The 27165-nt window shown below is 42.9% G+C and overlaps 1 protein-coding gene across 9 annotated transcripts in view; it reads left to right on the forward strand.

The window, feature by feature from the left end:
• The window catches only part of YAP1 (Yes1 associated transcriptional regulator), a 79661-nt gene continuing 52496 nt past the window's right edge, over window positions 1–27165 (forward strand). For 4 of the 9 annotated variants that reach the window (XM_028726145.2, XM_028726144.2, XM_028726150.2 and 1 more), the window contains exons 1-2: window positions 3–739; window positions 7976–8220. In XM_028726145.2, the coding sequence (XP_028581978.1) occupies window positions 410–739; window positions 7976–8220 (575 nt within the window). In that variant the 5' untranslated portion in view covers window positions 3–409. Of the gene's footprint in view, window positions 740–7975; window positions 8221–27165 lie in introns of all 9 variants that reach the window. The other 5 variants (XM_028726143.2, XM_077927015.1, XM_028726146.2 and 2 more) reach the window with 3 other exon arrangements.

Here is a 27165-nt window from a genome sequence, read left to right on the forward strand (position 1 = left end):
CCCCCACCCTCGCCGGCTGGGCTGCGTTAAAGTCCCGCCGGATTCGGCGCGGGCGGGCTCTCGCTGGGCGGAGCTGGCTCGGGCGGGCGCGTCTCAGAACTTTTGTTTGGCGGTGTTTGTGCGCGAGTTCGGCGGCGGCGCGCGGGACGAGATTCCTCCGAAATATATATAGAGAGATATATATAAAAGTTCTCCTTCTCCTCGCCGTGTTGGTTTGAGGGGCTGCGTCGCGCTGCTGCTGCGTGTGGAGGAGGCGCAAACTCGCAGGAACTTTTTAAAGGAGGAGGAGGAGGCGGGCGGGCAGCCAGAACCGGCGGCGGGGGATGCGGGACGGAGAGCGCGGAGCTGCGGCCGCTTGAGAGAGAGACCGAGCGAGCGAGCGAGGAGTCGGTGGGGACGGGAGCCCGCCATGGACGCCGCCGGGCAGCCCCCGCAGTCGGCCTCTCAGCAACCGGGGCAGCAGCAGCAGCCTCCTCCGCCCCCCAATTCTTCGGGGCAGCCCCCTCCTCAGGCGCCGCCGCCTCAGCAGCCCGGCGGCGGCGCCGCCGTCTCCGGCCCACCCCCGGCCGGCCACCAGATCGTGCACGTCCGCGGCGACTCGGAGACGGACCTGGAGGCTCTCTTCAACGCCGTCATGAACCCCAAGGGCGCCAACGTCCCCCACACGCTGCCCATGAGGCTCCGGAAGCTGCCCGACTCTTTCTTCAAGCCGCCCGAGCCCAAGGCCCACTCCCGCCAGGTGAGCCAGGTTGGGGGTGGGTTCCTGTTTGGGGGTGGGTGGGTTTTTTTGGGGGGGGGGATTATGATCTTATTGAAAGTTCTTGTTTTTATTTTATTTGTTTGTGCCCCGCCTTTCCCTCCCCCCCCCACAACGACTCAAGGCGGCTTACAAAAATCTGTCTCAAAAACAGCGGCGGGGAATGGGTGGGAATCATTTAAAAGCGAGCAAACATGGGTAGGATCAAAAGCTGTAATAGCTATATTTATTTGTAGAGAAAGGACTGTCTTCTGCTTACACACCACTTATTGAAACCCCCCCCCCCCAATAAAATCTCACTTTCCATAAACTTTTGTCGGCTGCCTTTGAATGGGCTGCATGGAAAAGGCTGTATTTTAAGAATAAAGTTGTTAAGAACAATAATAGCGACACACTCTCTTTCTCCCTCCCCTCTTTCTTTCTTTCTCTCTCTCTCTCTCTCTCCCTTCTTCACACCTCACCATGAACTCCAGATAGGGAATAGTTTTTTTGTTGCAGTGTAACACTGTTAGGGGTCTACTCAAAAGTAAATCTCACTTAGTTTCAATGGGTCAAGCTACCTGAAGGGGGAAGGGTAGAGCAGCCTTGCCTATGACCCGAGTTCTCTGTTTCATTGGGGTGTACGAAATCATGAATCAAAGTTAATGATATACTGTGTTTCAGAGTTCAGTGCAGATTGTCTTGCACCATACTGGTAGGAGTATGATTAAAAAATAAATAAATCATTGTCTCTCGCCACCTGTGATCGTCTTCATCATCATCATCTAACATTTGCAAGTGATGTTTCGTTGGGTAAGATGGATGAAAAAAGGCAGGCCTTTGCCCCAAGGAGCTTGCAGTCTAAATGCTGCCAGAGGATGACACAACAGGGTAAATAAAGGGAGGAAAGGAAAACCAGAGTTAAGGATGTCAGGAGAAGAATCATGGGCAGATGCAGTTACATACTGCTTTTCAGGTAAAAACAAGTGTAGCCTTGCCTCCTCTCATGGCTGATGACAGCCTTTACACACACTTTTCTTGTATTTCTTGTGTGTGGGGGAGGGGTTATTCATAACTGAACACTTGCATGATGTTTACCTGGATTTTTGCCATGTGTACACATTAGGAAGCTGCCATATATTGCTAAATAGATGGGTGCAGGTATGTATTGATTTATTAGATTTGTATCTTGCTTTTTTAAAAATAAACTCACCAGGCAACGTACAAGGTACATGGGTCCACCCAACAGATACAGAACAATAATTTGTAAAGCATATACAGCAAAAATAATAAATGAAAGTAGCAAGTAGACAAAAGTACATTAAACACAGTAAGTGGTCTTACAACTACAGTCATCGTCCCCAGTAAAACCTTAAAACTACAGTACAGCCACAGTAAACTAGCACCACATATTTCACAATCTCATTACCATAAAGCCACAGCAAACAAATAGGTTTTCAGGGCCTGCTTAAGAAGGTTTGAAGAGACGGCGCTTCTGTAGCAAAATGAACATTTGTATGCTTCCCATGTGCAACTGTATATACAGGTGTTTGCTTTTCCTACTTGAGTGTACAAAAATGCTGTGGGTGAGGCATCCCTGAGCCTTGAGGAAAAGGGTTTCCAGGTCAGAGGGTGTGACTTCCAGGCAGCTTGATCCTGTGTATCTGACACTTAAAGACGTAAATACCCGCCTATGACTACTCTGCTAGTTGGGAAGTTGCCTACACACACCCAGAGTTTGTGTGTGTATTCTTTCAGAACAATAATAAAACTCAGTTACTGATTTTTATTTTTATTTATATGAAAAGCACTTCATAGTTGTCTGTTTCCTTGCAGTTGTCTGAGGTATTCAACACCCGTTCCTAGTTTTTCAGGAAAGGGGAGAAGAATTTGTCTCATAATTATGCTAGAAGCCTGTGGCTTCTTGTAGGGATTTACAGTGGTACCTCGAGTTACAAACACTTCGGATTACAGACTCCGCTAACCCGGAAGTAGTACCTTGGGTTAAGAACTTTGCCCCAGGATGAGAACAGAAATTGTGGAGCGGTGGCAGCAGGAGGCCCCATTAACTAAAGTGGAACCTCAGGTTAAGAACGGTTTCAGGTTAAGAACGGACCTCCAGAACAAATTAAGTTCGTAACCAGAGGTACCACTGTATTACTTTGTTAGACTCCAGGTAACTCAAGATGGCATACATGGTTTTCTACCCAACCACAATATTTTCTTTGCATCAACCTTGTGAAGTAGTTAGGCCGAAAGAGAGTGATTACAGTTTGCACATAATTGCTAAGGCACGGTTTGTTCAGCCAAATGTGAGTCCTCTCACAGATGAGCAAACAAACCATTGCTTGTCCTCCAAAGCTTGGTTTGTATTTGAGCTATTAAATTTATATCCTGCTCTTCCTCCCAAAGGAGCCCAGGAGGGCTTGTTTTCCAGCTGCTGTTTCCACATGCCAGTGTAGCATCGTGAGTGTCTGGCGTGGGCTGGCCAAACAAACCATGGTTGTTGGGTTCAGACATGGGTTAAAACAAGCCATGGTTGTTAAGCCAACCACAGCTTCGTTTGTTGGTAGAAATCAAATGTTGGTTAACCTGCTGAACTTGCACATTAAAAGAAACCCGAGTTTGTTTAAGCCATGGGTTAATATTAGGCAAGGACCAAGCCAGTAACTTGACCAAGTTTGGGCAGTGAGAGTGTCATTTCCAAGTGGGGGTTTGAACCTGGATTTCCCCAGTTTTAGTTTGACACTTTTGTGAGGGGAGGGGGAAAGATAGGGTAGAATCTTGATTTCTCCCCTGCACTGCTGCTTTCTTTTTGGGATCCTAAACTTCAGTCCCTTTCTTGGGCTTCTGCAGCGCAAGATGCAACTTTCATCTCCTTCCTCTTGAATCTGTGCTTGGCCTTGGTGCTTATATAGGTGGATATTGTTCCCTTGCTTTTGGTTCTTGTTATAAAGTGATCACTTTTTTCACTTGCCTTTCCTCCACAGTTCTTCTGAGCTTGTGGTGGTGGAATGCAGTTAATGATCCTATATTTTCAAGTAGACAGTGTCATATTTAGGAGAACGATGTGCAGTGGTTCGGCAGTGCTTAAACTTCCTTCTCTCTGTCCCTTGCATTAGGAGATGGAAGATAATTTCCTTTCTAGAAGAGCTCGGAAACCTCTTTTTACCCTCTGACGTCCTTTTGGGGGTGGCCCCCTTCCTCTCCACAGCACTTCCCAGCATATAATTATCCTCTTTATCCCACCTCCATTCCTCTTCCAGAGTTCTTCATTATGAGGAAATCTTCACTTTTGCCTATTATAGACCTGCTTCTGCAGTAGTAGAAATGCCCCTTCGCACCCCTCCATTTTGTCTTTGCTTGTGAAGAAGTGTTGACCTACCTTCCGATTTTATACTCTCATAAATCCCTGGATGGAGCTGTTCAGGCCAGCTTCCCTCTTCTTCACCTCTAATCTGTTTTTTTTGTTTGCTTGTTTTCCTGGCCACTTGTTTGTGAATGGGGGAGGTGGGAGTGATGGCAGCAGTTCTCTCCTATCCCTTCCTTTGAGCTACCTTTAATCCTTATCCCAATAGGGAGGAACTATTCCATAGGGGTAGGCAACCTAAGGCCCGTGGGCCGGATTTGGCCCAATCGCCTTCTCAATCCTGCCCACAGACGGTCTGGGAATCAGCGTGTTTTTACATAAGTAGAATGTGTCCTTTTATTTAAAATGCATCTCTGGGTTATTTCTGGGGCATAGGAATTCGTTCATCCCCACCCCACCCCCCAAATATAGTCCAGCCCACCACATGATCTGAGCGACGGTGGACCGGCCCACGGCTGAAAAAGGTTGCTGACCCCTGCTCTAAGGCCTTCTAAGATGCTTGCGGCACTCCGTTTTCCCCCTATTCCTTAACTTAAGGGAAATTGTAGGGGAGGGGGCTTTAACTCCCCTGTCCTGCCCACTTGCATATTGCATTCCCTGCACTTTGTCTATTTACTGTTACATTTATAGCACACATTTTCTCCATGGAATTCAATGTTGTGCAGATGATTCTTTCCTCCTCATTTTCCCCCTTTCCTCTGTGAAGTAAGTTGGGTTAAGAGACAAGTTAACTGGCCAAAGGTTACCCCGTGAACTTCATGGCTGAGGGAACCGTGCTCTTCCGGGTCCTAATTGACTTCCCTAATCACCACACCACACTTATCCCCCCATTCCCTCTTCCCAGGATTGTGGAAAGTCTGTCATTTCTCTCTGAGCTAGGAGGAGGAGTTGGAGCTATGGAAGCCTTGAATTTTGTGCTTTCTAGATAAGGCACCCCCCATATCATTCCAAGGCCTGTTTTCGTCACACCAATATTTTTAGCTATCGCCTAAGCAGAGTTCTTGCCTTTGCTGCAAGAAGAAGGCTTAAAGCCTCTGAAATGATATTGGAACTTAATCACTCAGAAAAGCAAATGGACATTGATCTCGTAATTGCTATTGACTAGTGTACTGAGGGGAGAGTTGTGTGAGTGTCCAAAAACTTCAAAATGTAGAGCTGTGTCAGTTTTGTGCCTTAAGAGCGTTAGGTTGCAGCATATTCCTATGACATTAGCATGAACCTTCCTAATGTCAGGGCTTGGATGTATTGCCATTGTACTGTTGACACTTTGATGTCTGTAATGTGGAGTGTTTGCTGTCTTGAAGCTTGAATCCAGGTGTTGAGGCCATAGTCTTGCAGACCATAAACACTTTCAGAGAAAGCTGTCTGAAAAGATGTTGGGTTCCGAATAAGTTTAGCCTATGGATAATTATTTAAATATTAGAACAGACAAGATGGAAATTAATAATTTGGCAACTTAATGGGTTCTCTGTGTGGTTTTTTTTGTTTTTTTTTTTGAGGGGGATGGGAGTTGGAATTGGTTCTTTTTCTTAAATATTTTTTATATGAGAAGTATATTTTGAGTCTTCATCATAAGCTATTGTCATCTATTCAGCCAGCAGAAGTGACTATTTTGCAACTGCTTCTGATATTTCTGTGACCAATTATGTCAGCTTTTCCATTATTAAGCCTCTCTTAAAAAGGGGCTTGGCTTTGTGTGTGGCTTTAAAAAAAAAAGTCTGCTTGAACCTTGGCATACAGCTCTTACCCAAACATTAATTCACTTGACAGATATTAAATGGAAAAAAGCCTAGACTTGAAGTTGTAGAGTTGCAAGTAGAGATGATTGCTTTGCTGCCTTTGAACTTTAACGTAGTACAGGCTTATCACATACTTTCCATGTAGGTCCAATATCTCAAACTCCCCTGACAATTGCAGAAGAAAAGTTATTAGCTATGTACTGAAACCATCTTTAGCTTCAAGTACGAGAGTGGTTTTTATCATGGTTTACTTATTTGCAAACTGGCATTAATCTGCGTTTGAGCTGCCTCCCATATGGAGATAGCTGTATAGTGTAATCCATGTGTGCTGCTTGAATACAAAAGGCTAAAATACTTGCCTAAACAGTCTCACATTGAACTGCGTACTTAATTCCATGCCTTGGGCCTTAAAGCTCTGCAGACATACATCTATATGCACCATAAAATGCATAAAAGCTATCTGTGTGTCTAGGTGTCTGTGGTTGTCAAAAGCTTCATGTCTATGTGTTCAGATCATGATGGACAGTAATTCAGCATATTAACACAAACTGAGAATTACTTAGGCTGATGTTAAAGGACTTCGCAGTTGCTGGGTGTGGGTTACAGTCTAAGGATGGGACCTAGGTTAATAAACTCTCGTGAGTTGTGCAAATTCAGGCTTCATAGCCTTCCTAATGTGCAGAAGAGATTAAGGGATCTGCAACATCAGCCTCTGTGATGCAGTAGGAAACTTCAGAATTGATCAGGCCTGGCTGAAATACTAGAAGCCTGGCCCAAACTCATCATCCATATTGTCTACCTGTTCTACTCCAGTCTCCAGTTTCCCAAGCTGCAGCCCATGTCCTAAATAATAGAATCATAGAATTCTGGAGTTGAAAGGGACCGCAAGTGTCATCTTGTCCAGCCCGCCTGCAATGCAATGCAAAGTTCCTTGAGAACACGCAATGACCACTGAACACCATTCTGGGCAATATCCAGCTTAGTCACACTCAGTGTCAACCGATTGCAATCGATAGTTAATGAAGTGTGTTGATTTCAGTGGGTACGACTTCATTGGCTCGCCCTCTGTTGTTGTTTTTGTATGTGTGTATCTTGGCAGTTTAAGACAGTGTTCCCCAACCCTGGGCCTCCAGCTGTTTTTGGACTACAATTCCCATCATCCTTGACCACTGGTTTTCCTAGCGAGGGATGATGGGAGTTGTAGTCCAAAAACAGCTGGAGGCCCAGCTGGTTTAAGAGACACCATTCTGTTCAACTTAACAGTAGAATCCCATCACATTGCAGAAGGGATGTGAGGATTGTATCTCCAGCTGTATTCTAAAATGGCAGCATTGAGAAGTTCTGCCTCGGAGATACAGTAATAGGAGAAAAGTTAGCCTAGAGAAAAAGAGTGATTTGCCCTGCCCTGCTTTAAATCATGCTTTCTCCCCCCCCCCCCCCAACAAATCTTTTGTCATCTGGAACACATTTTAGCAAAACCAGACATGTATTACTGTTTGCAATGTGGACCTCATTTGTCCCATTTTGTAAGACCATTTAAACAGCTTTCACAGCTGTCTCTGAAGCCCTTGATAAAGATGTGGGACAGCAGTGGAGGCGGGGGGGGGGCAGTGGTAGAGGACAGAGCAGACAGAAGCAAGAACTTGGTATTAGAAAGAGATATGGGATACCTGAAAATTCTAAAAGATGTACATGTAAACAAAACCATTCAATAGAAACGTTCTTATAAAGCAGGGATGAGAAGCCTGTGACTCTTCAGCTGATGGACTTTTGGGGGCTGATGGGAGTTATATTACACCAGTTGTTGCTGGACACCAAATACCTCACCTGGTTATAAAGCTTTCTCCTCCACAAAAGATATTGGTCCAATTCCAATACTGCATCTGCAGTCACAGACTTAAAAAAGCAACCTGTGTATGAAATAATAAAATTCAGTTTTTGTCTCATGCCCATTTCAACATTAGCTTTGGTTATTACCCTACGTGTTGGAAGCCACACTGCCCTGTGCGTTCACCTGTCCTCGGAGCAGATTAACTGTTTATAGATGAAAAGCGGGGGTTCTTGAGCATGCTGCTGACATAATGGGTACCTGGCTACACCACAGACTTAAGGAATTGTTTAACTCTGCAGGCCAGCACAGATGCAGGGACAGCAGGAGCTCTGACACCTCAGCATGTCCGTGCCCACTCCTCTCCAGCATCGTTGCAGTTGGGAACCGTTTCTCCAGGGGGGCTTACCCCTTCCGGCATAGTTCCTGGAGCGGCACCTTCTTCTCAACATCTCCGCCAGTCATCCTTTGAAATCCCTGATGATGTGCCCCTACCACCGGGTTGGGAGATGGCAAAGACACCTTCTGGCCAGAGATATTTTTTGAAGTAAGTACAATTACCGGGAAAGGGGAGGTGGTGGCAGCGGCAAAACTTTGTGCTTAAAAAACAGCAACTGGTAGAATTAATACCTTGTGCTTCATCTGAAGGCCATATCCTTGTTTGACAGTGTGGGGTCATGCTGAAAATTGTATTGTCAGTTTTAAAATGTGTACTTTTAACTTTATGCAATTAAGCAATTTGCATATCACTAATAAACACATAGTATTTGAAGACTTTTGATAGTATATGGCAATGGTTGTAACTCTGTTATACATATTTCACAATGGAAAGGTTCCAGATTCTCTGTTAGAAAGGACCTTGGGGTTGCAGAGGTGAGAGATCTTGAAGAGTCACTGCAAGTTAATAGAGACAGTAACAGTGGGCTGATAAGGTAGTTTCATGCTTTCATATAGAACTAGGAACAGCAAAAGTGTGAGTTGGGGGGGCAGGTTCTTCCCCCCCTTAAAACTCAGTATTTTTGCCACCACAACGTCTCTGGAATAATGAAGAACACTTTTTTTTAAAGCTATGATTTTGTAGATATGTTTAACTATTTATGGGCCATAGGTCTGCCCATCCCTACTTTTTAAGTTCATATGCTCACTTGATTGTAGGCTGGCTTTGCACACTTTCTATACCTCTAGAATGTAGGACAGGATGGGACCTCATGGATGCCTGGTTCTGAAAGTTCCATTAAAGCAGGTCTTGTCATGCTCAACTAATCCATCCTGATCAGACCCTATCATTTGACATTACTAGTCCCATAAACATATTTATATAGAAATTTCTATCCCACTCATCTAATGCAGTTCATTCTTTTCACAATAAACCATGTTTTATTGTGACAGCCATACCGCTTTTAAAATGTCATGGTGGTTAAGAAAGTGAACTGTGAAGCACAAGAACCGGGCTAAAAATCTTTCCTTAGCCTGTACTTGTCTGGTGACCTTCGGCAAGCCTTGGCTCACAATATGGAAATGAAACTGACTTGCTTTGCAGGGTGCTTGTGAGGCTTGCTGAGATAATGAATGTGAAGCTGTTGTGCAGTAAGCAATATAAAAACACCAGGTAGTTATTGGGGAAAATGACAGTGTTCAAGGGAGTAAAGAGTAAGTCGGTGCATGGATCTAGTGCGTGTTAATAACAGCCCTGTGTTTTAAGACCGTGTGGGCATTTTACAGCATCATCTCATCAGATTTTCCATTGCCTTTCCTTAAGAAAAATTAAGGATTGTAGTCGTTAATTCTTCTTGTTGGCCTCCTTAGACATCTGCCGTAAGGAAGTAAGGCGGCATATAGATTTTGAAGTATTTAAAATAAGATCGCATTGTTGGATCCATGGGGCAAGGCTGTAGCAGAAAAAGTTCCAGCTTGAATCCTTGGAATCCTGCAGTTAGGTCTGAGAGACAGTACTGCATAAAAACCCCAAGTAGCTTCCGGTTAGGGAAGATCATACTGAGTTAGATGGAGCAATGGTCTGATTTGGCTGGCTGGCTCTATCTATCTATCTATCTATCTATCTATCTATCTATCTATCTATCATCTATCTATCATCTATCTATCTATCTATCTATCTATCTATCTATCATCTATCTATCTATATCACTACCTATAGCAAATGGTCTAAGTGTGGGGTGCACAAAAACATAATAAGTATAAGGTATAAGGCACCCTTTCAATTCATATTATTTTAGCAGTAATTATTTTCAACTCAAGTGCATTTTGGGAGCAATCCTATACACAAGATGCTTGTGTACAGCAAGCCAGTGAAAAGTACCAAATTCCATTCAGGAGTGGGGCTTCTGCTAAGCCTGGCAGAAGGTAAACAAGCCTTTAAAACGGTGTTTCAGTAACACCCCACTTTTTGCTGGGTTGCCAGGTCACGTGACCAGACTGAATGTGCTTAGCATTCGCTCTGAGTTTCCCCTCTCTGGTCCTGCCCCAGCCATGGCCCCTTTCCAGGGCTTACCAGGCTGCCCGCATTGTGGGGAGACAAACCAATGTATCCCCCAGCTGAACTGAGGTTGGGGAAGTTACAGTGGTGTAGCCTGGCTGCCTCCCAGTTCAGCCAGAAATCTACTGGATCCTAACCCCAAGCATCTAGCAGATCTTCCTATGGATTTTCTCCCTTAGGGTTACAGTCTATGGGTTCTTTTCAGCCATGTCCTACTCAGAGCAGACCCTTTTAAATTAACCAAACTAGGTTAGTCATATCTAACTTCAGTCAATTTACCCTGAGTAGAAGTAGTGTTGATTTCCACCCCGTTTATCTAATTCAGTTCAAGAATATAGGACTTGGAAACCGCATATTGTAGTAGACAGTTCAGCAAAATTCCTTTTTTAAAAATGAGCTGCTCTAAAAAGAGGAGAAAAACGAACGTAAGCCTTTGTGTAACTGGTTTTCCAACCTATGCAGATTTAGGTGAAAGCAGAGGAACAGTTTGATCATGGCCATTTTTTTTTTTTGACAGTTTTATTATTGCTACAGAAAAGTCTTCCTGCTCCTATGAGTGATCTCCTCCCTCTCTCACTGGTCTTTTCTTGGTATCTGTTTCAAAGGGTCAGGTTTCCATAAGGACAATAAAGAGCCTGAGACTGGAAAGTACACACAAGTCTGGCAAACTCATCTGCATGAGCAAGATCATTTGTTCTCAAGCAGACATCCAAAGTAAATGATTGAAAGAGCTGCTAGCTGTGAAGGATGTGTCTTGAAGGGGGGAAAGAGTAGAAACAAACCAGGTTGTTAGGAAGGAAAATAAAGGCTGTGCTTTTTTTTGAACCTCTCCCTGCTGGGTCACATGCTGATCTGGGGAGCTTTTAAACAGCTTAATAAATTGTTTTTCTTTCTGCTTTTCCTTGGGTGCTGCTGTGGTTTGGGAGAATCTGAGGACAGTTCTGAAAGTTCTGCTTAGGCCCGAAGAACAACAACATGGACACTCCTATATAGATTTTGTGTGTTGTGGAGATGTACCAGACCCGCTGTTCTGTGTAAAACGATTTCTTATTACTTTGTAACCTAGGTTACCTAAGTTTAAAGAATAACTTGTTTTGAAAGTTTTTAGCAGAAATAAATGCATGAAGTCATCTTAAAGCTGTAGTATTTTTTTAAAAACCATAGCTGATAGAAATGCAACTGATAATATTCTCATTGTCTGCAACACAGAATATATAGAGAGAAAGAGAGAATGTGCTCATGTGAGCACTTTAAAATTAATATTCGCTCACATTAAACTACAGCAAGTCTTTTAAATCTTGACAATCAGCCTCTCAATCACGCGAGTTAGAGGCTTTGCCTTTCTTTCTCCTCGTTCCTTCATACTGCCACCTCTTCCAAATTCTGACCATGAGATTGTCGCTGGTGCCAAATCAATTAGGATTGGTAGTGGAAGTCTGCACAAATTGGTGTTTAGCACAGGATAGTCCTTAATGTTAGAGAAAGTGACAGAGCTGTGTGTACAGCTTTTGCAGTTCTGTCCAGAAGCAGCACTATGGTACCTACATGTTTGGCTCTCCCACGCTGGGTTGTGTGCCCTCTTTACTGGAGAAAATGGCTCCTCTGACAAATCAAGCAGACAAATAATACGTTATATATGGAGGTTCTTTTTATTTTCTGTTACTCCACTTGAAACCTAATTGTGGGCGCTCTTCACTGATGCTTGGCTTCCTGTTCTGACTTCAGGATTCACATTTGACCAAGAGCAGTTTAATATTGCATTACTGCTGGAAGATCCAGCAATAGTTCATTGCTGCTCCCTGTGGACTGCTTGAAAAAAACGTGCACAGTTCAGGAAAAAGTGTGTAGCTTTCCTACTGGAAAGAAGTGGTTGGGTAGAGGTGTGCTTTGAAAAAGCAGTATTGCCCAATGTAAGTCAGTATGGGATAGAAAAAGTACTGTTTAGAAAAAGTACTGTTTATTCTCAAGATTGGGAACACCTGCAATGCATAGCTCTAGCCTTGGTTTTTGTTGAATGTGTTAATCGGTACAGGTTCTGCATTAGTAGCTTTTTAAAAAGACCGTCAGAATTAATGAGACCTGATTGCTGGCTGGACAGAAGAAAGTTAAAATGGAAAATGGAAAGCAACTGTTTAAAAATAATCTCCAGTTTTTGGTACAATTTGGCCTAGCTGCTACTGCACCATATTAATCTACCTAAGAGCCTGTTTCATTTGTTCTGGCAGAACAGAAATCAATGCAGTTTGTGTGTTTGTAAATGCTGTTAAGTAAATGAACAGTTAGCATGGAGTATTGATTGTCTGTCAATGCAGTGTCATAACTGGTGATGATCATCTGTACTAGAGACAGGTAACACTTGGTATCCAGTTTTTAATTGTTGATACATGGTGGCTTTGGTCCTAGGGCATGATTTTGAAGATGTACAAGACTTGCTGAAGATAAGCAAGTCTGAGACTGGTTAGTAGCTGGATAAGGGTATCCTGTCTTGAGTTCCATCTTGGAAGAAAAATGGGCTATAGATATTGTCACTTTGCATCCGAAATGAAATCCAGAAACAGTGGTGTAATTAACTATTTGTTTGCTTGTTTGTTTGCTCATGACAAACAGTGATGGCACATGAACGGACAGGCAGGTGACAGTACTTAATCATGTACAAAGTTAATTCTCTTGTTAGAAATAGCAACACAGTTATCTTTCTAGCTGAAGCATCTTACGGTAAATCACACAAGTAACTTTATGTTAAGAGATGGCATGCAAATGTTCTATACAGAAATATTTCCAGACAAGTTGAGAGGAAATGTTTGTAATCCCAGTAATATGGTTTAAAATGTGTTTAATGAAAGCAGACCTACTGATCCCAAAATATGGGTTAAAACATGTTTAATATAAACAAACCTATTTATAATGTGAAAAGTCTTTAAATTGTAATGCACGGCTCCCAATTAAACATGCTGTAACTTGCGGTTGTTCAGAGTAGACCCATTGTGGACTTTACTAATGTCATTGATTTCAATGGGTCCAACCTATGTCTGATGTGTTACTTATGTGTAAAACAACATGTTATTGTATTACTACTGAAACAAGAACATTGTATCATGTTCAGTGGGATTCTTTAAACTTTTAAAAAAATACTTCTTATGTGACAATCTCTGTTAATACTACTGTATTCAGCCAGCTATCATGATGTTGATAGTGCTTTAAATGACTCTTAGAAACTGTTGTCAAAAGAATCAGAACCTTACAGCGTGAATTGTAAGGTCTGGGGGAATAAAACTCTTTGAATTAATGAACACTGATTTAAAGCAATTATTTGATTTGAGACCACTAGATTCTCAGGGCTAATAACATCTCAACATGCATAGGATGCTACACATTCAATACAGTTTTCTTTTTTATAAGAGCTTAGCACTACCCATGGGAAAGTTCCTTTTTGTACTCTCCGATTGGAATGCCATGTTTGGTTTATCATTTATTTTAATGGGGAGTGTGCAGGAGAGCTTTGCAGTAGATTGTGCCTCAAATTTAGACTAACCTGATAGATAATAGGTTTATCTCACTTAGTTAGATAATTAGGATAATTAAAAAATGTTTCCATAGAAGAATGCTTTAGTTGAGATGACTCTCAGGGTCCCTTCCGACTCTACAATTCTATGATTCTGTTCTGTGATTCTATTTTTTTGTTCAGTTAGCTCTTAACTTGTATTACTCAAAACATCCGTCAACTCATTCTTCATTCGTTATGAATTCTAAATATGAATTCCTTAATGTCATTCAGTTAATCCCACATTAGTCTAATACATTTATTAAATGATGAGAGAGAGAGTGAATCTTGCCATGACACTACTGGAGAGAAACAAAATACCTCCTGGCCATCGTTTTCAAATAGTGCCTGGATGCTTTGCTCTCAGCAGAGTAGCTGCACAGTATCTTTCCCCCTGTGGGTAGAAAAGTACGGTAGTTCAGAGGGATAAATTGCATTGTGTGAAAAGAATTTAGGGTAGCCCCTCTTTCAGCTGTTTCTCTGCTCAAATGTCCCTGCTCCCCAAGGCATCTTTTGGTTTATTTTTTGTTATTTTTGCCTCCAATATGCAGATGTGGCTTTTGTATTAGAGTTCCTCAAAGCTAAGGTAGGGCCAGAGAGCTGCTAGAAGAGGGTCAGATGTGTCTGTGTGCCTTGACTGCACCAGGAAACAGGGCAAAATGGAAGGCTGCATATTGTAGCCATTGTGTTGGCTGGCCCTAGTGGGGGAGTGCCACGTAGCAAACTTCTCCACTTCCCTTAAGGGCCAGCCTTTTGGGGGGTACATCACCTGTTTGTGAAACTTCACCAGCTTCACCTTTCCTTTTTTTGACATACAGTGGTACCTCGGGTTACATATGCTTCAGGTTACATACGCTTCAGGTTACAGACTTCACTAACCCAGAAATAGTACCTTGGGTTAAGAACTTTGCTTCAGGATGAGAACAGAAATCGTGCTCCAGCGGTGCGGCAGCAGCAGGAGGCCCCATTAGCTAAAGTGGTGCTTCAGGTTAAGAACAGTTTCAAGTTAAGTATGGACCTCTGGAACGAATTAAGTACTTAACCCGAGGTACCACTGTATTTGTTGATGAGCAAATGCTGCAAGGTGTTAGTGTTGATTTCTGAGAGCTACTACTGGGTGTTGCAGTTACAACAGGAAGCTTCCTGTTCCTCCACGGTACTGCCTCACGTATTGTATCTTTTTCATCTTTCCAGTATGCTGATGTAGGTCAGTGTGTACACTCCATGGATGCCGAAGCTTTGAAAGTTTTAATTCAGACAGGATGGAGTTGTGGTCGAACAGGAAGAGCAAGGCGCTTGGCTGCTTTCTGTTGACTCCACAAACCCTTGCCTGCCTGAGGCGGCTCTTAGGCTTAAGGAGCCTTGGACAGTTTTGGCTTAAGCTTGGTAGCGAACCTTCTTGAGAACTGCTTTTGTGGTCGCAACTACGGTTGAATTCAAAGAGAGAATGGCTAACCAAGGCTCACTATTTGGTAGTTAAGAGGGCACTCCATGAAATGTTGCCCTGCTGAGCTCCCATTCGTTTTGGTGGGGTTTGTACCTCTAGTGTCTGGGTGTTGGCAGAAGAGCGCTTGGAATGGGCCCGTGTACCATGCAAATGGCAAGCAGAACAGACATCTGTGTTGCTTTTGAAATGCTTCCTGTTGGCCAGCTGTAAGTTGACATTGCAGTGAACTATGAAGTGGGGGGTTGGCTTCATCTTTTAAGACAAAAAAGCAAGCTCTAATTAGCAGCAGATGATGATTTGCAGACCCATATCTTGAAGAGCTTTCCCCCCAGGTGTGCTTTTGCTGGTGTCTTCTAGAGTAGAAGCAAGTTGGATGGTTTGACGTCATAGACTCATGCATCTAATCCCTGTACAGACTCTTGCAACACTCATTAATCATGCCGCATGCTGAGGAAACTGTTACTGATCACCCCAGCTGTCTTCTGTAGTTAACTTTCTCTGCAGGAAACTGCTCTTCCAAGGAGTTTGTCAACAACTTCCTATTTTCTCTTTCAGCTGTTGTATAGCTTCCTGAATGAACTGGCCACAAGTTTTCAATTTGTATCTGTGGGTGCTGTTGGGGATGTTGACACAACCCGAGTGTTAAAACTTAACCCGGATGAGGTTGCTAGGTGTGTTATGCCTTCAGTGTATGAACTGGGCAAGCCAAAGGCAAAATGTCTGATAATCTCCCCTTTAAGAAAACAGAATGGCTTGTTTCACAAGAACTTCATAAAATCAAAATGCAAAAATCGTAGGTTTGTATCTGAAAAGGACAGAAGATTGTCACTGGGGGCAGTTTATGCTAAGTACATAAATCGAAAATTTGTATTAGAGTAACTCTGGTAATGGTATCCTCCTATGAAAAGGATTAGGTGGTTGGAAAGTCCATGGAGAACAACTGTCAGGTTGAATAAACATTTCTGGACTAGAGGAACAAATGGGAAGATGCCTTGGACCAACCCAGACATTGTCGATTCTCTTACCTGAGCAAACTGATGATTTATTCATTTTTCAAACTTTACTATTTCACACAGTTCTGCTTCTGCTAATTCAGAAGGGAGTGAGGTACTACACTGACCATGCATTTTCATTTAATTGTTAAATTTATATCCTGCCCTTCCTTCCAAAGCAGCCAATGTTGTCCACTAGTTATTGCCCATGTGCCTTACTTCAATAACCGTACAAGTAAAAAATTTAAATTGAGCTGACCACACTGTAGAATCACGATGAGTACAAATATACAGACTTGACTGTATTAAAAGTGACCAGAGGAAAACTTTATTTGGCAACTCGGTTTAAAAACTGAGCTCAGTTGAGTTGGTATGGTGTTCATAGATCAATCTGGTCCTGAATGTTCTTTTTCTGGTGCAAATCCCATTCATTCTGAAGGCATGTGTGCCAACTTCTGAAGGTATAGGCAGATGAATTGCACTTTTAGCATTGCTCCTGTTTTTGTTATGGGTGTATTGACCACATAGATTCATGTAGTTCTCAAAATGGACAGACTTTCCCATATATTCAGTACTAATGTGTTGCTAATTGGTCTTATGCCAACTGTTGCCGTTTCATCCTTTGTGTGTGTGCGTGTTATGGGCAATTATTGGGCAGCTTGCACATCTACCCTGCTTTTTGCCTTTCCTTTTATTTCTTGCACACTTGGTTGAAATTCTCTAGTGTGACTTCTCTGTTGTACCTTACTTGTACGTAGTACTGGATTGTGTGAAAGCAGAAGATGAGTACTGGTATAGATTGTATGCAAAGTGCATTGAGCTCTGATTGTGCCACCAAACCTAGTGTCTTGGTGATATTGGTAAATTCTCATGTGACTTCTAAACATCACCTCTCTGTGGGGAGCATAAATCATGTCATATTGCTCATATGATCACACTCCTGTCTGGATGCACCATGAGGGTGCACGTATGCATTTGTGCAGTGCTTTTATTTATTTTTTGCTGGTACTCACCATGAAGTTGTTCGAGTAAGTGCCACACTTTTTAACAACGAAAAAGAGGTGCCAGTACTATGTACCCTTGAGTACCCCCTGAAAAGAAAGCACTGCATCTGTGTTTGCCACCTTTCTTCCAAGGTGCTCAGGCGGGCAAATAAGGAGCTGTGTTTCAGCTGCATAATGTTTCTGTGAGGTTGGCTGGGCTGAGACAATAATTTGTCAAAGGCCTGGATAGGATATTATTTGGGAAGTCCTATGTTCACTGCCTTGAGATTCCTGGAGGAGAAATGAGCTATAAAATTGGGGATCCAAGGGGTCCCAGTTGCCACAGAGTTGGTATACTACTTGGAGATCCAGAGTAATATTTGTGGCATGGTCCTGCTACCAAGGATCTGTTTGACACAATGAGACTTTGATTTACTGGTATGTTCAGTTCTGATGGCAAGAATACAGCTGTACTTTGGTTTTTGAACTGCATAGTTCTCGGATGTTTTGGCTCCCAAACGCCGCAAACGCAGATGTGACTGTTCCAGTTTGCAAACTATTTTTGGAAGCCAAAAGTCCAACGGGGCTTCCGCGGCTTCCAATAGGCTGCAGGACCTTCCTGCAGCCAACCAGAAGCCGTGCTTTGATTTCCAAACATTTTGGAAGTCGAACTGACTTCCGGAACGGATTCCATTCCACTTCCAAGGTACGACTGTGTAGCAGTTGCCAAATAATTGCAAACATTTTAAAATCAGCAGGCACCAGGCAAATGTTTGTGTTGTAAAGTTCTTGTTGGATACAAATAGAGCAAAAGATATCTGTAATCCGAAAACTTAAATTTTGCTGAGAGAAATCGGTGTTGAAATGCTGGTGTGGAAAATGCAGCTTTGCAAAATAACTGTCCTATCTAGGGAGCTTGGGGGAGTGTCTGCCTATTTGCCTTAGTCGTCTTGAGGCAAAGCTATGAGAGAAAGGGAGGGCTGGCAGCTTGGTGGGTGGGCATTGAAGGCAAGAGTGACATGCTAAATACCGCACTGCAGCTTAAAAAACAAAACACTGATAACATCCTTGGAGTGAGTGCTCTGCTACGTGCAGAGCTGCTGGAAAAAAAAGATTGGAAAGGAGGGATTTTAAGCAGATATACTTATGAGCATATAGGTCACATGGTGAAACACAAAAGCATAATATATCATAGTTCAAAGTTGGGCAGTCCTAGGAAATAAGTGTTGATTTTTCTGTCAATGGCAGTGTGTGGTGGTGTACTTCTGTTCACTTAAAATAAACCCTACCTTCCTGTTTGATAACAGGCCTCCAAGGTGGCTGATAAGTGAAAATAAATACATGCTAAAGAGTTGTTTCATTAAGGTAGTAGTGACGATGATTTTAGTTATTTATTTAGGAGTATTTATACCCCACCTACTAATTAAAAGTTCTCAAGGCAGTTTGCATTGTGTTTAAAACACAAACAAACTGATATAAAACAAACTGATAAAATAGTCACTGCAGCAGGACAAAGGTGTACCATATTTTTCCGTGTATAAGACAGAGGGTTTTTTTTTTTGCTAAAAACAAAAATTCAAAAATTGGGGGTTGTCTTATACATGGATAGTGAATGCACAGGGTTTGGGTTCTAGCTCTGGTGCGGGCAGCCCTGGCTTTGGTTCGGGTTCTGGCACTGGTGGTCTGGGTTTGGGGTTGGGATCTGGCTCGGGCAGCCTGGGGTTGGGATCTGGCCCAGGTGGCCCAGGTTCGAGTTCAGGCTCTGGCTCTGGCCTGATTTCTTAATTTAGACTTAAAAAAATAGGGGTTGTCTTATACATGGGGATGTCTTGTACATGGAAAAATGCTTGCTGGAGCTGATGGTTGTAGTTCAGCAGCATTTGTAGGGCCATAGTTTCCTCACATTTGCTCTAGGTAAAGGTAAAGGTACCCCTGCCCGTACGGGCCAGTCTTGCCAGACTCTAGGGTTGTGCGCTCATCTCACTCTATAGGCCGGGAGCCAGCGCTGTCCGCAGACACTTCCGGGTCACGTGGCCAGCGTGACGAAGCTGCATCTGGCGAGCCAGCGCAGCACACGGAACGCCGTTTACCTTCCCGCTAGTAAGCGGTCCCTATTTATCTACTTGCACCCGAAGGTGCTTTCGAACTGCTAGGTTGGCAGGCGCTGGGACCGAACGACGGGAGCGCACCCCGCCACGGGGATTCGAACCGCCGACCTTTCGATCGGCAAGTCCTAGGCGCTGAGGCTTTAACCCACAGCGCCACCCGCGTCCCCACATTTGCTCTAAGGCCAGACTATAAGCTGCAAATGAGTTTACTTAAACCCAGGCCTGCCCCAAAACAAAAGGAGTTAATGTTTGATGGGATGCTAAAACCATTGCCATTAGGTTTTTCCCCCCTCAACCAAGCTCTGGTATTCACTTGGAGAGATTTAAATTGTGGGTGCGGGAGGGGGGCTCACCCCCCTTCTCTGCACATTTCCCTTTTGCTATAAAAATTGATATCCCACCCCAGTCTGTCGCCGACTCATGTACTTTGGCCCTAAGGTTGGTTTCATTGTACAGGAAAATCAAAACTTCCAACTGTGAAACAGGATGTTGTTCCTTTAAAGAACGGAAATTGTTTGTTCATGTTTCTGGCTGCCCAAATACTATAGCAGAGGGCTTTCTAGCAACTTTATACGGCTGCCATGGAAGCACCTTTATTTGCTCAGGTCTTGACCTCCCCAAGAGGCAAACAAGAGTTGGTTATAAATCATGGCACTTGCTCCTCTAACCCCTCACCCTGCTGTCTCATTATTTTCTTCTCCAACCCCTCCCCCAACATAGCTAGAGAGCAAGAGTAGTTAAACCGGTTAGTTCTCATCTGGTTTATGGTTTTATGAGCAATGTGATGTCTCACGGTACATCTTAAATTACCAAAGGAAAATATTTAAATAAATGCCCTTTTGAAATTCATGCTATGCAAACTTATTTTGCAAGTTCTTGAACTTGCACTGTGTTTCGCTGTGTGAAGCTGGAAACAAAACAGTACGCTCCAATATGTTGGGAGTAATCCCCATTGAATGAAGTGAGTCTTGCCTCTAAGTAAACATATGTAGAATTGTGCAGAAGGGAAGGGACTCCAGGGACCACAAATTTTGACTTGGCTATGAAGACCAGGTAAAATTTGGGGGTCCCTGGTGTAAGGAACTGTCGTTTGCAGAACTAAATAGAACCTTTATATAAATTTGGAACGTTATGTCTTTGTAAAAATGAGACAAGTCTGCTTGGTTCCTTGTATAGCAGCAAATCAAGGTCACTTACTTGAAGACTTAATTTTCCAAAAGCAAAGGATCTGAATTTGGCAAAATATTTTTCGACTAGATGGAAAATAGAGCTTTCAGCTGTTTGGTGAAACCCCAAAGAGGTGAGTTCTCAGGAGTGCCACAAACAATTTATTTAAAAGCCCAGTGCATTTTGGATAAGTTCCCTTGTCAGGGGCATCTTAGAAAGAGATGGATATAGCACAGAAATGGAGCTAATTTATTGTCTCGTTGGTCCTTTAATTTATTGAAGCTGACATGCCTGCTGTTTTATATAGTGATAATGATAATTTCACCCTCTATTTTCACACAGGAAACCTTAATAGAGTACGCTCACAACTTACACATATTTAGCTTTACACAATTGGCAAAACTTGTTTAGCAACATTAAAAGGGGGGCTAGCATCGGGGGGGGGGCGGGAAGACTTTGGCAATGCCAACTGCCATTGCACCCAGTGTGTTCTGATTATACATTGATTTTGGCTTTAGACAGGGCCCCCAGAATTTACCCCCACGTAAATTGAGGACTTTCTGTATCCTAAATAGAAATTGACTGCTTCAGCGATACTGACCAATGCTTAACAGTACAAGTCCTGTTTAAAACATTTCCTGCCCTGCATTGATTTCACAATTGGCAACCATTTAATGTAATTGCAAGTGGCTGAATAAATGAAGACTCATTTAAAACATTTTGTTAAAGGAAACGTCTTTCATCTTTCAGGAATAACAGGAATTTGTTTTCTGAAGAACAGGAATTCATGCAGGTGTGCGCACAGAACCAGATTTTCCAAAAAGAGAGGCAGGGCTCCCTTGGTGTGTTTTGGCAGAGCTGGGTTTTCCTACCTGACAGCCACATATGACTCCTCTTCCTGCTCTTCTCCAAACAACCATTGAAATGCAAGCAGCCAAAAGGGAGGAGCTGTTATGCTTCTGTTCCTTCATCGCTTCTTCCTTTCTTGAGGAACAGAGACCACCAAGCGCAATGCCTCTGTCTGTCCTAGCCGTGGTATAGAACTAGGCACTGCTATAGTCTAGGGCTCTCCCTTGGCCTACTTATGAGCCCATCCATTTATCTGAAATAAGCACCTAAAACATTTATGCTTTGGCTGTACTGAAAAATATAGTTCAGGCATGTCCAGGACTTGGTTTGCCCCAAGGCAAGACAGCAGCATTTCATTCACCTGTGCTGTAAAAGTTCTTTTAAACGTAATTGCACTGTCCAGTTTTCAGTACTTCGGAAGGAGTAAATGTACTGTATTAAATTACTAACCTGTATCTTTAGTGTTTTCAGGGCAGTTCATTATATAAATACAATAATAACGCTCAGCCATAAAATTCAGTAACAATAGATACGCAGAAGCCTTTCAAATTGAGGGAAACCGCTTACCAAATAATTAGAATGCTGCTTTTCAAAGGTTGTCCCAGTGGATATGGTGAGAGTTTTGGATCTTGGAGACAAATACTAGAATTTATGTCTTTGTATTGCCATGGGAATGACCTAGTCAGAAGCTAGCTTTTATTGGAAAGCTACTTTGAGATGGGCAAGTCCTCATCTCATTGCTACGTCTCAGTCCATCCTTCCCCACTATAAACTGGATGAGAATGTAAATAAAAGGCTAACTGGATCCAAATCTGAACTTCTGTGGTCCAACCCTCTAACTGCCATACAGTATTGGGTTTCATTTTAAGCTGTTTGGCACCTCCTACAAAACCAAATTGTTCACTGAACCAGTGTTTCCCAAACGTTTTTGGGCAACGGCACACCTGTTTACTGGAAAAAAAATCTCGCGGCACACCACCATTAAAGCCCCGCCCCGTGACGTCAGCGCGCAGCGTCACGCCGGGAGGGACGCACAAAAGTGAAAGTTTTCTCCCGCCGCGCAGGAGCGATGCCTCTCTCTGGCTCTCCCTCCGCGCAGGCTGAGGGAGGGAGGGAGGGGCGCGTGTGACCCGTCTCTGCTGGGAGACCAAACCCAGCGAGGCAGAGTCGCGCGGAGGCGCCCAGGCAGCGCTGCCGGCTGCGAGGAGGAGCGCCAGGCAGCAGCAGGAGGCGCGGCCTCTCCTCGCCGCCGCCGCCCCGCCTCTCGCCGCCCGACTCGCCCGCCTCCCTCCAGGCATCTCGCGGCACACGAGGCAACGTCTGACGGCACACTCGTGTGCCGCGGAACACCGGTTGGGAAACACTGCACTGAACTTTGCAGTTCAATACATTTAAGAGACCTTAGGAAAGTTGCTGGCTCTTCAGATTGGTATTCATACCACTTGCCTTTGGCAAATAAACTTGAATTTAATTGTGTTTTTTTGGAAAAGCATAGCCATTGAAATTCTTAAGAGGATTGGACAAGCTAATAGTATGACAACGGCAAGGTTATTAAGTTGAGATATAACTAAAGTTGATAAAATCTTGAGATCTTCTATTGGATAAAGTTGTGCATGTTTGGTGGGGAAGAAGGCACGCAGACCATTAATATTGCATCAGCTGCGAACTTGTTTGGTATAGTTTGAGTATGAGTGTTGGGTAAGAGGAGACAGTGGGAAAGAAAACACAAAAATTCAATCTGATAAGGTAAAGGTAGATTACTACATTTGAAAATAAAAGCATTTGTAAATCACGGAAAACACTGCTGATAACCCCATGCCCATCCCTGGACGTAAGATGCCTGCCAGAATAAACATTGCCTCTAGAAAACATTCCCGCTTGAGCTTAGGCAAACACCTGGGAGGAAGAGCATTAGAGAACAGCCAATACAACTCTTGTGCCACCGCCATTCATGACTTTCTTGGTGTGACTAGCACTGTTGAACACACAGCAGGCCATGAGGATTGTTGTGGAAGGGGTGGTCTTATCTGATGGCACTCTTCTTATTAGGTCAAAGCTCCACCTACTTCAGCATCCTGCTTTATACAGTGGTCAACCAGGTGCCTCTGGGAGCCACAAGCAACAGCTCCACCCTTTTTGCCTGGAAACTTTGATTCGATGATATACACCCTTTGAAATGGAGGCTCCATAGTCATGACCAATAGACTTATTCATGAACTTACCTAATCTCCCTTTCATTACATCTAAATATATGGCCATCATCACATAGGATTCCAAAACCTATACATTATGTGAAGGTTACAAACAGGAATCTTGCAGGGATTGGTACCCAAGCTACTGAAGGCTACACACTGAAAGTAAAATGATGAAAATGGCAAAGAGTATTTCCCCCCCAATTATCAAATATAAACAAGCTTGACAGTTCTACTCTGGGATGTCGTTGACCCTATGCAAGTTGCAATGTCTTTATAGTACTCTGTTTGAACATCATTTACCTTAATAGATTTGATACCTGAGGTGGAAAATCCAAATTGCAGCATCTTCATATTCACCATTAATTTTAGCAGAACCGTCTCTTGATTTATGTTCTCATACAGATTCTGTTCATTTTGGAGGAGTGCTTTCTGCTGGATTTTGCTTCTTGGGGTCAGGTCTATCTTATGACACTCAAACTCTGCTGCCTGAGGTGCGTCAACTACTGTATTTTTTTGCACCATAACACTCACTTTTTTCCTCCTAGAAAGTAAGGGGAAATGTCTGTGCGTGTTATGGAGGGAATGCCTATGGGTGGCATGCCTACGGATTTTCCTCCTCTAAAAACTACGTGCGTGTTATGGTTGGGTGCGTGTTATAGAGCGAAAAATACGGTAATGGCAAGGCCTTTCAACTTTTGATGGGAGAGGGGTAAAAACTGGAAGCTAGCAGTTTTGGCTCGTGATCAGAGCCGACTAAAATGTTTTAAACATGCAAGTATCTCCCATCTGTAGGAATCCATGCTGAAATTAATTTTCTAAAACAGCGTTGACAGTTCTTTAGCTTTTACTGTTAACAATCAATTAGTACCTTAAAGGTTTTTTCTTCTTCTACATTTCTTTCCTCGGGGCTGCAACCTGAATCCTGTTTATGCAGAGCTGCTGAGCAAGGTGGAGATTGACTTGCAGTCTTAATTGATTCCTCCACCCTTTAGTTCTGCTGAAGGAAGAGTTCAAAACTTTTGCTGTGTAAACTTTGCTCTCTTAAAATGGCTTCCGGTTCTTTGCTTTCCCAGCAAAAAGTAGGGAGGAATAGGTTAATAACTTTCAAAGCAAGTTAACTTAGCTGAAATAATAACTAGAGAGGTCACGTGGGCAGAGTTGAGGAAAGAGCAATTCAGTCGCTTTAAGCATTTCCCGCCCCAGCTTTTAAGTTTGCATCAGGTAAGGGATGTGCTAGGAAACCCAAATAGAAAATCATACATCATGTTGTACAAAGGGCTTCGGAGGATTGCTTTTTTTATTCATTCTGAGCTGTAGCTTAGTGTTTTTCCCCAGCAAATATTTCAATTGATCTGTTATGGCTGACCTCAGAAATACTTCCCCCCCACCCCGCCTTTGTTCTATTAACCTGAGGGAGTATGAAACTTAATACCCAGCAGCCATATTGGCCTAGATTTGAACTCATCTTGAGATTCATTTTGGAATATTTTGTGTGTGCGTGTTGGGAGTTAGGGTCTGGGTTAATGCATGGTATCTTTGCCAGAGGCCACAGAATTTAGAGCATTAAGTTGCTTAAGAAGAAGGGAGAGATTCCAACATAAAGACAAACCGGTTGGAGCGGTTTTTAGGTGGGTGTTCCTTCACTAATACATCATCGTTACTTTAATTTTTTAACATGTTGTTTATGAAGCAGGCTCCTACTATTGCGTTCAAACATCTTGCTTGGAGAATGCTAATACTTCTGAGTTCAGAATATAATTGATTGTGACTCATATCATGAGTAGTACCCTACTGCAAATGCAAATAGACATAAATTCATGCTAGCTATATCCAACTACTAAGTTTTACTCTGATTAGACTTAATGGATCCAAGTGAGTCACATTCATCAGTTGCAGTTGGTCTACTCTTGGGAATGGCCAGTGTTGGATACAGTTCTCCGTCTCTGCTGTTCCTACGAACCTTGGAAATTGAATTTTCATAAGGGGATGGGAAACTGCGCAACGCTCTGGCATCTTGCTAGAACTCTTCCTGTTGGAGGAGCAACCATATCAGTTACATCAAGTTTAAAAATATGTACAGTATTTACATGTAGGCTAATAACAAAGTTTTCAGGTTGTTTTACAATAATATAAATGCATCCTACTTATCATAAGTTGCTTTCTTTCCACTCTGCAAGTTACTATCTATCTATGCGCTCCCCCAAAAAGGTTAGGCTGAATTAATGGTGGTTTTGTTCTAGAAAGACTAAACAAAACACAAAGTTTACATTCCATTTTTACTATATGAAAAGCAAACTAAATATTTAAATTCAGTAAACCTTGCAGTTTGTAGCTTTTTGCAGTGTGTGTGTGCGCGCGCACAGCTTCATGGTGTTGCTTATTAACTTCTGTAGAGTAGGCACATAAATATAAACTGTTTACGTTGAATCTGAGGCAGTGGAAGTGGTCTTGTCTCCCTGCGCTTTGCTGTGACATGTAAACATCTACACCTACATACCCAACTTCTGCAATATTTACCACCAATTCTGAGGTTAAAGAACAGAACATTAAGGGGCATGGGCATGTTGAAGTCTGTATGTGTAGGCAAGATTTAGCTGTTTCGGCAAACACATAGAGTACACACAATCTTTTACATGGGCATTGCATATAGCTGTGTGTGTCTGAATATACCTTCTGAAACAAATATGCAACACAAACCAGGCTTACTTGAGCTGAAGGATGTTGGATTTTGTCTTCTGCACAGCAGTATTCATGACTGGTCATACTTGTCAATTGACCCAATGATCTTAATAAGTCAAATGTTACTGTTGGGCTTCTCCAAATAAGGATGTGCACGACCACTTTCTCTAGTTAACCTTGCTTATTTAATTGCTGAACTTTGAAAAGCTAAAGTAAATTTTGGTGTGGTAATTTGTGACTATGTGGTTGCATAGCAGGAGATGTTTATTCTCTGAGCAGAGTGTAATGGGTTTCCCATCATGCCGTTGCTACTACTTTCAGGAAGTTTGGCAGGGATAAGCATGCATGAACAGTTTCCCTCTTCAAGGCATCCACTTGCCACACATGCCACACGTTTGTTCTGGCATTACAAAAATGAGCAGATGTAAGCATCAGACTAATATGCCTTTTTTCCTGTGTCCTCATCACATTTTGTTATGTAAGCTTCTTTTGGGTGGGGGCCTATCTTCTCTTAACATTGTAAAGCAAGGAACATAGCTCAGGTGGTTAGAGTATGGTGCTGATATTGCTAAGGTTGCAGGTTCAATCCCCATATGGGACAGCTGTATATTCCTGCATTGCAGGGGGTTGAACGAGATAATCCTCAGGGTCCCTTCCAGCTCTACGCTTCTGTGATTCTGTGTGTGGTTTGGCACTGTATATAAATACTAATATAAATGCTATAGTCTGCCAGGTTCAGTTGAAGTGGTTGGCCATGGTTTGCGAAAAATTGCCACCTAAAGTTTGGCTCATGAAGGAAGGGGGAGTACAAGGACCTTAGGCCTGAATCTCCTTTTTTGTGATGCCAAACCATGTTTGGGTGTGGCATTTGGTTCTGCATACTTTCTAGATTCAAACATACATCTTTTTCTTTGGCGACCACTCGTAGCCGAGTAAGATTGTCTTCCATAAACACGGTTTTAACAATGAGTCTGTAAGTGACTGTGGAGGCCAATTCCGGATCCACACGTCCTTCCACAGTGGGGACATTGGTTTCC

The sequence above is a fragment of the Podarcis muralis genome, chromosome 4 (assembly GCF_964188315.1).
Source record: "Podarcis muralis chromosome 4, rPodMur119.hap1.1, whole genome shotgun sequence".
NCBI lineage: Eukaryota > Metazoa > Chordata > Lepidosauria > Squamata > Lacertidae > Podarcis > Podarcis muralis.